Source organism: Hipposideros armiger, unplaced genomic scaffold (assembly GCF_001890085.2).
Source record: "Hipposideros armiger isolate ML-2016 unplaced genomic scaffold, ASM189008v1 scaffold_131, whole genome shotgun sequence".
Taxonomy (NCBI): domain Eukaryota; kingdom Metazoa; phylum Chordata; class Mammalia; order Chiroptera; family Hipposideridae; genus Hipposideros; species Hipposideros armiger.
This window is the reverse complement of record NW_017731481.1, coordinates 39,490-51,048: the sequence shown is the minus strand read 5'-3', so window position 1 is coordinate 51,048 and position 11,559 is coordinate 39,490. Positions and strand designations below refer to the sequence as shown.

The 11,559-nt window shown below is 36.5% G+C and overlaps 1 protein-coding gene across 1 annotated transcript in view; it reads right to left on the bottom strand.

The window, feature by feature from the left end:
* Window positions 1–8,057, bottom strand: part of IDO2 (indoleamine 2,3-dioxygenase 2) — a 56,955-nt gene extending 48,898 nt beyond the window's left edge. Inside the window, exon 1 of the mRNA XM_019649290.1 lies at window positions 7,673–8,057. Coding sequence (XP_019504835.1) covers window positions 7,673–7,771 — 99 coding nt within the window. The 5' untranslated portion in view covers window positions 7,772–8,057. The remainder of the gene's footprint in view (window positions 1–7,672) is intronic.
* Between the last annotated feature and the right edge of the window lie 3,502 nt (window positions 8,058–11,559).

The window sequence follows — 11,559 nt, the reverse complement described above, 5'->3', positions numbered from 1 at the left end:
AGGCCTATCTCAAGAAAGAACAAAAATCTCAGATAAACAACCTCACATTACACCTTAAAAAACTAGAGAAAGAACAATGAAACCCAAACTCAGCAGAAGGAAATGATAAAAATCAGAGCAGAACTAAATGAAATAGAAAACAAAAAGACAATAGAAAAAAATTAATGCAACAAAGAGCTGGTTCTTTGAAAAGATTAATAAAATTCACAAACCCTTGGCTAGACTCACTAAGGTAAAAAGAGAAAAGATACAAATAAAATCAGAAATGAATGAGGTGAAGTTACCACAGATGCCACAGAAATACAAAAATCATCCAAAAATACTATGAAGGACTATATGCCACCAAATTCAATAACCTAGAAGAAATGGACATGTTCATACAAATATATAGCCTTCTTAGGCTTAATCATGAACTGGAAATTGTAAATAGAACGATCAACAGTTAGGAAATTGAATCAGTCATCCGAAACCTTCCCAAAAGCAAAATCCCAGGACCAGAAAGCTTCACTAGTGAATTCTACCAAACATTCCAAGAGGATCTAATACCTGTCCTACTCAAAGTCTTCCAAAAAGTTGAAGAAGAGACAATACTCCCTAATTCATTTTATGAGGCCAACATTACCCCAATACCAAAACCTAGTAAGGATAACACAAAAAAAGAAAATTATAGACCAATATCTCTGATGTGTACAGATGCAAAAATCCTAAACAAAGTTCTAGCAAATCAAATACAACAATTTATTAAAAAAGTTATACACCATGACCAAGTGGGGTTCTGCACAAGAATGGTTCAACATATGCAAAATAAAATAAACAAAATAAAGGACAAAAATCATATGATTATATTAATAGATGCAGAAAAAGCATTTGACAAGAAACAACATCCATTTATGATTAAAATACTTAATAAAATGGGTATAGAAAGAAAATACCTTAACATAATAAAAGTCATATGTGACAAACCTCAGCTAATAACATAATTAATGGTGAAAAACTAAAGCCCTTCACTTTACGTCCAGGAACAAGACAGGGTTTCCCCCTATCATCTCTGCTTTTCAACATAGTATTGGAAGTTTTAGCCATCCAATTGGAAGCCAGAGCAATCGGGCAAGAGAAAGAAATGAAAAGCATCTGAATTGGGAATGAAGAAGTTAAATTGTCACTTTTTGCAGATGACATGGTGTTATATATAGAAAACCCTAAATACTCCACCAAAAGGTTATACTATTAGAAACAATAAATGAATACAGTTTCTGGCTACAAAATCAACATACAAAAGTCCATTGCATTCCTATATACTAACAATATAATTTCAGAAAAAGAAATAAAAAAACAATTACTTTTGCAACTGCAGCAAAAATAATAAAATACCTAGGAGTAAACTTAAGCAAGAATGTGAAAGACCTATACACTGAAAACTATAAGGCATTTTTAAAAGAAATTGAAGACACAAAGAATAGAAAGAATTTCCATGTTCATGGATTGGAAGAATCAACATAGTTAAAATGGCCATATTACCCAAAGCAATATACAGATTTAATGCAACCCTCATCAAAATCCCAATGGCATTTTTTAAAGAAATAGAATAAAAATCATCAGATTTGTATGGAACCACAAAAGACCTCGAAGAGCCAAAGCAATCCCAAGAGAAAAGAACAATGCTGGAGGCATCACACTCCCTGACTTCAGCTGGCACTACAGAGCAACAATAATCAAAACAGCATGGTATTGGCAGAAAAACAGACACACAGACCCATGGAATAGAATTGAAAACCCAGAAATAAACCCACATAAATATGGACAGATAATTTTTGACAAAGGAGTCAAAACATACAATGGAGAAAAGACAATCTCTTCAATAAATGATGCTGAGAGAATTGGAAAGTCAAGTGCAAAAAAAATGAAACTAGACTGCTATCTGTCACTGTGAACCAAAATTGGCTCAAAATGGACTGAAGACCTACATGTAAGACCTGAAACAGTAAACTGCATAGAAGAAATCATAGGTACTAAACTTATGGACCTTGGGTTCAAAGAGGATTTTATGCATTTGACTTCAAAAGCAAGGGAATTAAAAGCTAAAATAAATGAATGGGATTATATCAAATTAAAAAACCTTCGGCATAGCAAAATAAATCATTGACAAAATAAAGACACAACCAACTGAATGGGAGAAAATTTTTGCAAACAATGCCTCAGACAAAGGGCTAATATCCAAAATATGTAAGGAACTCATACAACTCAACAACAAAAAAACAAACAATCCAATTAAAAAATGGGCAGAGGACCTGAATAGCTATTTTTCCAAAGAGGACATACAGATGGCCAAGAGACATATGAAAAAATGCTCAGCATCACTAATTATCAGGTAAATGCAAATAAAAACCTCAATGAGATATTACCTCACACCAGTTAGCATGGCTACCATCAACAAGACAAATAATAACAAGTGTTGGAGAGGCTGTGGAGAAAAAGGAACCCTCATATGCTGTTGGTGGGAATGTAGATTGGTGCAGCCACTATGGAAAGTAGTGTGGAGTCTCCTCAAAAAATTAAGAATACAATTACCATATGACCCAGCAATCCCCCTCCTATGTATCTACCCGAAAAATCTGAAAGCATTTATCCATAAAAATATATGTACACTAATGTTCACTACAGCTTTATTTACAATGGCCAAGGCATGGAAACAACCAAAGTGTCCTGCAACAGATGACTAGATAAAGATGTGGTATATATACACAATGGAATACTATTCTGCCATAAGAAAAGATGAGATAGTGCACTTTGCGACAACATGGATAGACCTTGAGATTACTATGCTAAGTGAACTAAGGCAGACAGAAAAAGTGGAAAACCATATGATATCACTGATATGCAGTATTTATAACTGAAAACAACAAAGGAACAAGAAAAATAAATGAAGAAACAAAAACTCATAGACAGAGACAATAGTGGTTGTCAGAGGGTAAGGGGGGAGAGGGGTGGTAGATGAGGGTAAAAGGGATCAAGCATATGGTGATGGAAGGAGAACTGATTCTGGGTGGTAAACACACAACATAATATATAGATGATGTATTACAAAACTGTACACTTGAAACCTATGTATAATAACTTTACTAACAAATGTCACCCCAATAAACTTTAATTTAAAATAAATAAATAAATAAATAAATAATTTTTTAATAAGACATACAACATCTTACAATTAAGTTCGTGAACTCATCCTAGAAAAAGTGCTATATACCTCATTGCTGAATATCACTAGGGTCACCTTCAAAGTACACCCCTTGGGAAGCTATGCACTGACACAAGCACCTAGTCTACCCTTCAAAGCAATTTTGGAAAACTTTTCCTGGAAAGAAAAGGCTGGAGCCTGAGCTCAAGTGCACTAACTTAGTTGCCTAACCATTGCCTATACTGTGTTTCATATTCCATTAAAAGCTTTCCTCTGACTTTAAAGCTACAATTTAACAGCGTAGGGAGTGAATTGTCTTCAAAATATTGAGGCCATGTTGGTGAACATGATTAACATTATGCTGACAAACCCGGCAATGATATTGAACTGTGTCAAGTGTCTTCTTGACCATTTTATATTTTGCACCCTCACTTTTCATTGTCTTTCACCCTCCCATGGCCAGGTTTGAGAATCTCAGGACAAGACAATGTTTTAGTTTTCATTGCCCAGGTACCTTCCTTCCCCTAACTTTTTATCTTTTTACCTCACACCCTGTAGTGGGTTGAATGGTGCCTGTTCTGTACTGCACTCTCTCCCTTCAAAGAAAAAAAAAAAAGATACTATGCAACTTGGAAACTGTGAATATAACCTTTTATGGAAATAGGGTCTTTGCTGATGTAATTTAATTAATGGTCACAACATGAGATCATCCTGGATTAGAGTGGATCCAAAGACAAATGTCCTTATAAGGGAAGACATAGACAGGACAGCAGCAAACATAGACACAGGGGAGGTCATGTGAATATAGAGGCAGAGAGTGGAGACATTCTACCATGAGAAGATGAAGAGGCCCAGAAGATCCTCCCCTAGAGCCTTTGGAGGGAGCGTGGGCCTTCCAACACCCTGATTTCAGACTTTTGACCTCCAGAACCCTGAGAGAATAAATTTCTGTTGTTTCAAGCCACCAAAATTGTAGTGACTTCTTACAATAGCCCAAGGAAGCTAATATACTTCCTGAGCCTCATTTTGACTGAAAGTAGCAGATATGTATTTTTGTATGCCCAGTTTTTTCATCCTTTCTTAGGATCTGTCATCTCATCTCTTCCATGGCAATTATTTTGCTACTCTTCCTTCTAAGCAACTGGAGTCCACTGCTTCTATCAAATGCTTTGAATTTCTACAGTAGACTATATATGTATTTATTTTTTCCATAAATGGTTGCTTGTTCACTATAAAGAATCAAATTCCTCACATTTCCATTACTATTTGCTCCAGTCCTTTTCTTCTGCTCCATGGTACATTTAACATTTCCCCTTTCCTTGGTTTTTGTATCTAAACTACTTTCAAGCCCTTCATGTTTCTCATAGCCATGGCACCTTTATTTCTACAGGCAGCCTCTTAAGTGGGGCTCTCCACCTCAACCTCTCACCTGGAGCTACACTGTCCTCTACGTATTCTGAGGTTTTCAAACACTGAGCCACTTAGGCTAGAGATTCTGAATTAACTGTTCAGGAGGAGGCTCTGGCATCAGTATTTTTGTTAAAGCTCCCCAACTCATTGTGGTGTGCAGTTCAGGAACCACTGCTCTCACCCACCCTGTACTTAACATTCTGCTAGGAAAATAGTCAAATGCCGGTTGTACCATGTCATTTACCAGATGTGTTGAAATTTGAATTCCTGAGCCTGACTTTCAAGGTCTCTCAGTTCCACGCCAATCTAATCTCCTGCTACAATCTACTTGGCCCCTCCTTTCCTGCCAAGCTAATTTCCTCATATTCTTTATGTCTAAAGAAAAATTATCTGCACCTCCCCCAACCTCAATGCATGCACACATGCACACACACACACGCAACACATAATCGTGCAAAAGATTTTTGTGGCATATTTGTGGACATGAGTCTTAGAGGTATACGTTTTCCACACTGAAATGTTGGACCCGGGAAAATGTTTGGGAGTTTATATAAACAGTGGAGTAGAGTATTTGAAACCAAGTCAACCTCTTCCCCCAAAGCTAGAATCTTGCTTATATTAGCTTGACAGTGTTTTCTGTGGAGAGACATTGAAGTAAATATTTATAATAAGGAACTAAGCTTGCATAAAGAACATCTTCGGACTGTGGACATGAAGAAACAGCCCTCCCATCACTTCCTTTAAACTAAAGGAAAGCAAAACCTATTTGTGTTCTTAAAAAGTTCAGTGACTGAAATTTCCCCTTCTGATCAGTTGCAACACAGCTGTGGCTGGTGATATGGCTGACAGTCTCACCTCACCAGTAAAGATTCTCATGAGAACTTACTTCCCCCACCTTTTCCCAGAAAGGGAGAAATTCTCACACAAATGAGACAAAACTAAAACTGAAACAAAGGACTACATTTTTAGACATCTGGCAGGACTATGAAACAGCAGACCCAGTTTGCCAGGGAATTTTTTATATGAGCTCAGGAATGAAAATTTCTTTTAAGGAGTATCCACTGACCAAATCACAGGACAAATATGATCTGACTCAGTACAGCACAAGCACTTGATGTTGTTATTGGTTTTATTTTTTTAATTTACATATATAAAACAAAACAGCAAAGAGGGGGGCTCAATCACTGTGGCCCTACCCACTGTTTGTATACTTTATAATATTATTTTTCCTCAGCTCAGTATTTAATCCCAATAAGAACATGTCGACCTTTTGGCCTTTTTCTCCTTGTAAACTAGGGATAATAGGAATGTTCCTGAATCAAATTACACACACAGAATGGAGCTTTTAACAAGCACTGGACTTGAAGGTCAGGAGAACTGGCTTCTTAGTCCTTATACTACATTTATCAAAACAACTTTCATGCTTCATAGAAATCCAGTGGGTGAGGGTGGCACTAGATCTCCATCTAGTTTATGTGAAAGCTGAGGGTCAGGTAATACCTGTGATTCACTCAAGGTCTCAAGATTTAGTAAGTGCCAGTTAGGGTGACTGATGCATCCTAGTTTTTCCAGGATTTTTCTGCGTTAGCATTGAAAGTCCCTCATCTTGAGAACCCCTTCAGTTCCTAGTAAATGGAGAATCTTGGTCACCCTAATGGCAGTGTCAGAGAACATAGTTAACAACTCTGGGCTACAATCCTACTCTGCATAACACCCTGAAGTTATTACTTTTAATGTTCAAGTTACTTGTAAATTTTTGACTTGGTCTCACAACTAACAGCTCTACAAGAGAGGTTTTGGGACCAATGAATAGTAGATCCTATCTTCATCTGTATTCATCTAGTAACACTCAGAAGTAAATAAGGATCAGAGTAGGTCTTCAATAAAAGCTCATTGAATTCCAGACCATTGTTTAATCACAGTTAAATGGCAAATTAGGCCTATGGGAGGAAAATATTGATCTAATAAATTAGTACAATCATGACAGCATTGGATCCCTAGATTTTAACGGAGTGGTCTTGGTCTTTGTTTATGATGTAGCAGAAAAAATATGTCAAGAGTCCTGAGTACTAACTAGTTCTGCTTTCACCACTGATATGACGTTGGGCAAGCCACTTCCTCTGCACTTCAGCTAGTCTAAATGTAAACGGTGGGGGTTGGGACTAGATTAGTGGTCAATGAACTGCAGCTCATGAGCCACATGCGGCTCTTTGGGCACGTACATGTGGCTCTGAAGTAAAATTGAAAATGAAAATAAAACTATCATAGTTTCATTTATAACATTTTTAAAGGATATTATTCACATAATGGTGATTTCATTTGTTTTATGGCTCTCGAATAATTTTTAAATTGTTGTGAGGGACAGGATTGGCTTTTCCATCTCAAAAGTTTGTCGACCCCTGGACTAGATGATTCTATGAATCTTACAGTTTTAACATGATAGGCCTCAGATACATTCAAGGAGGAAACAGTGTTGACAAGGGTTAACTAATAAAATAGAATTACATTACAGGTTGAACCTTAAGGAGAATTAATAGGTTCTTTCACAGATGTTCCTTCCTCTTCTCTGTGAATATCAAAACTCCTGTCATCCCTGAAAGCATGCAAGGTCCTTCGTGTTTTCTTTTGTCTCCCACTAGCAAGTCAAGATAAACCAATTTGCCCAATATAATTGATCTCTATCTAAGTTCTGTCTTTCTCATGATAACTACAGGTTTTCTCATAAGTTTACTGAACTGGTAGTCTATTACAAAAAACTGGCATTAAAATATTCCATTTGAATTATCTTCTACTATAGCTATAACTTCTCTTTTGTTGGTAATTACAAGTTTTCTCGTAAGTTTACTGAACTGGTAGTCTATTACAAAAAATTGGCATTAAAACATTCTGTTTGAATTATCTTCTACTATAGCTATAACTTCTCTTTTGTTGGTAATTATGCTTTGCATTATTTCTAGCATCTTTTCCAAGTCAATGACTTGGTATTTGTATTGCATCTCTCTTAAAGACTATATAAATTAAGGAAATAAACAAACTAGCATCTCAAGAAACTTATTCTGAGCTTATCAAAGGCTCTATCCTTACCAGAGGATTTGGAAGAAGAAAGCCATAGTCTTCAGAAATGTGAAATCTTCCTAAAGACAGTAATGGTGTTGTCTTTAAATTCTGACTTCGAAATTCCATAGTTTTGTTTGAAGTATCTACACTGAAGCTGCTACTGAAGAGACAACTGCTCCAAATATATCAAAAATCCAGGTTAGGGGGGCTTCAAAATCGCATCTTTTCATTGCAGTTAGTTGCACAGTGTCCTAGTGGCAGGGGAGAACCTTGTCCTGAGGTTGAATTCCAGACTGCCACTGACTTTCTCTGACACAAGGCTGAGTAAACAGTTAAAGACGACTGATCAAAACAAACAGGCAAACAAAATCACCTCAGAAAAAAAATCCTCCTTTTTCTTTTTTCATAGATATGTAATATGAGAAGATTGGTTTTAAACTGAGAAACAAATTTGTTCTACTTTCGAAAAGGGGGAAATGAACTTTTGTCTTGGCTTATCCCAAATACCCTGACGGGAATCTGATCCAGGATGACCTTTGACAACTGGGTTTTTATCCCAAAGGAGTACACTATTGAAACCAGAAGTTAGTTACATGTAGATAGATTTTTCAGTAATTGGTGGTGAGTAGGGTAAGGAGGAGGACTCTACATGCATACCGGAACCTCAGAAGTATTCCATACATAGTTTGAACAATATTCTAAGATTATAACTGCTTCAGTTTACTTTAAGAAATAATATTTCATAATTTTTAAAAATCTTCAATCACATTAAAGGAGGATAATATATTTTTAAGTTTAACAAATGAGGTAGTGGATGCTAACAAACTTGAAAAGAACCTAACAGATCATTTGATTTAACCTTGTAGTTTTATCAAACACCTTTTGAGAACCTATTAATAAGATGGGTGATTTTAACCTATGAAGTAGGTACTAAAAGATCCATTTTACAGATTAGTAAACTGAGGCACACCCATGTGCCTAAACCTGTCCACTCTCACCCCACTAACTAATAGCAGAGTGAGGACTAGAGCTGAGATATCTTTAGACTCCTGAGATAGAGCTGAGATTTCCAAGCCTTTTCTCTCTCCCTTTTCACTAGATCAGGCTGCCATGCTGTCTGTCAAAGGTGCCATCACGGTTTGAATTCACTTTAATATACAGTGATAAGTTTCAGGCCATAGATTTGCACTGTGAGAATTCTGAAAACTGCCTTTTGCCCCATGGACCATGAACTTAGGTGATAAGTAAACAAAGTTATTTGGAAGTTAATTATCTATCCACATGCTCTCCTTCCTCCCATCCTCAGTGTTAAGTGTAAAAGTTAGGAGCAGGAAGTGCTCTGATAATTCACAGCTCTCATGGAAAGTTCAGCTTTGAAGTTTATATGTCTGAAGCAGCTTAATTGATTTATGGTTCATCAGACACCTAACAGTCATCCCCTATTATCTACTTCCCCTCAGCCCAATATCCAACCAGTCTCCAAGTTCAGTGTCTTATGCTTCCTAAATGCAATTTGTATGTTTAATCTTCTTCTTCTTTCCTTCAAGGTCAAATAAAAAGATGATCCAGTTATATTTGTTTATGTTAGTCATGTTATTTTTCATCCACTCCTTCTGTACCCTCTCAAGAATTTGGTATAACAATATAAAAGCCAAAATCATAAAATATCAGAACTGAGAGGAATGTTATAGAGTAAATGATTGAGTTTAACACCCTTATTAAACATATGAAAAACCTGGGATTTATGGGAGTGAAATGACTTATCAAATGTCATTCTGTGAGTTCACATCAGAATTGGAGTAGAATTATGACTTATTACTTCTGAGATCAGAACTTTCCCAATATTAACTCAGCCAGGCCTACCTAAGTATGAATCTCTACTCTGTCACCTATTAGCTCTATGGCAAGTGGGAGAAAAAAGTGAGACTTTTAATTCTGAGCCTCTGTTTCCACATCTGTAGGAAACAGTAACGTTTATCTAAGACATTTTGTGATGAATGACTGAGAAACTGTAAGTGAAGCACTTTATAAATAATAGTGAAAGTTATTTTTCTCATGTTCTTTCCCCTTCATTCTAAGAATCCTTTTATCCTTTTTTAATGTTGTGTTTGTCTGGTTTCATTTCCTATCATTCTGACTATATTTATTTCTCTCCCTCAGTGTTCTTATGTATTTCTGTCTGATGTTATCCATCAATTTTATGCCCAGGTCCCCAAGTCTGCATATTCAATCTTGACCTTTCTTGTTCCCAAGATTTGACTCCATAGTACTTGTGGGTTGGTGTATACTTCAGGTCCTGCCATAAAGCCTTTCAAGAGCTCTTCACTGTATACAAGGTCTGACAATTAAGTTTAAGAACTTGCTACAGAAATGTTGCTAAACTTTTTTGACATCAGAGGGATTATTCATTATGAATTTGTACCAACGGGACAGTTAACCAAGTTTACTATTTGGAAGTGCTGAAAAGGCTATATTAAAAAGTTAAATGGAAACAACCTGAACTTTCTGCCAACAATTCATGGCTCTTGCATCACGGCAATGCACCAATTCACACGGCACTGTCTGTGAGGGACTTTTTAGCCAGTAAACAAAGAACTGTATTATAACACCCTCCCTACTCACCCGATCTGGCCCCCAATGACTTATTTCTTTACCCAAATATAAAGGAAATACTGAAAGGAAGACATTTAGATGAAATTCAGGACATCAAGGGTAATATGACAACAGCTCTGATGTCCATTCCAGAAAAAGAGTTCCAAAATTGCTTTCAAGGGTGGACTAGGCACTGGCATCAGTGCATAGCTTCCCAGGGGGAGTACCTCAAAGGTGACTGTAGTGATATTCAGTAATGAAATATGTAACACTTTTTCTAGGATGAGTTTGCAAACTGAATTGTCTGACCTTGTATTACATAAAGTTCACATGTCCTTGGCCTGGCATTCAAGGATGTCCATCGCTTGACCCCTAAGCACCTTTCTAGCTGTGCAAAATTCTGCAATGACCTTGGACCTCTTTCACGTGACATTTTAAGTTCTACCTGGTTAATTGTTATTAATGTATCTGTCTCATCTTGTCTGTTGGATTGTAAGCCCCTTGAAGAACCCATATCTAACTCGACTTTGTATTTTTCTTTAGTAGCAAGTCCAGTGTATGGAGCTCAATAATGTCTGTTAAATGAATGATCTGTCAGAGTCTTGTTGTGGACCCTACAATTTTAAAACTGGGGTCTCAATTCCAGGTAGAAATTTGTGCTAGTCTCTGTGCTCTACTTTAAGTCCTGCTACTGCAGTAAGGAACATACTAGCCACACCCTCCATGAAGCTCTGCTTTATATGTTTCTTATTTACCAAGAGAAAGTTGGTTAAACATAATTGTGCCCAGAAACTTAACAGTGGGTTTTGGAGTTTCAGAGTTCTGGATTCTATAATTAGCTTTCCCTTGAATCACAATAAAATCAGTACACAATAAGGGTTCTGTTTCTCTTAGACTAAGTATTAGGGCCTTTTGGAAATGAATGAGGGAGTATTAAGAAAATGAAGAAAAACATTCACAATTGAAATTTTAGGAAATCATTTTTGTTTATGGTGGCAACATCAGATATATCTGTTTCAGTTTCAAATTGATAAAGTCCAAAATCTGAATTATGAAAAGCAATCAGCCCAAACTGTACTGGTACACTGAGACTATTCTTGTGCAGCTCATTAATTACTTCTTTGTTCATAAATTCAATGGGTCTTTCTAGTTCTTTCCTTGATTAACTACTCAGGCATCTGGTGTTTGACCTTCTTTTCTTCCTCTTCTTCCTCCTCCTCCTCCTCCTCCTCCTCCTCCTTTTTTAACACTCTCTTCTCCTTTTGGCTTCTCCTATGATGTGTATTACTTCTTGTTTGATTATACTTAAAATAACAAGAAAA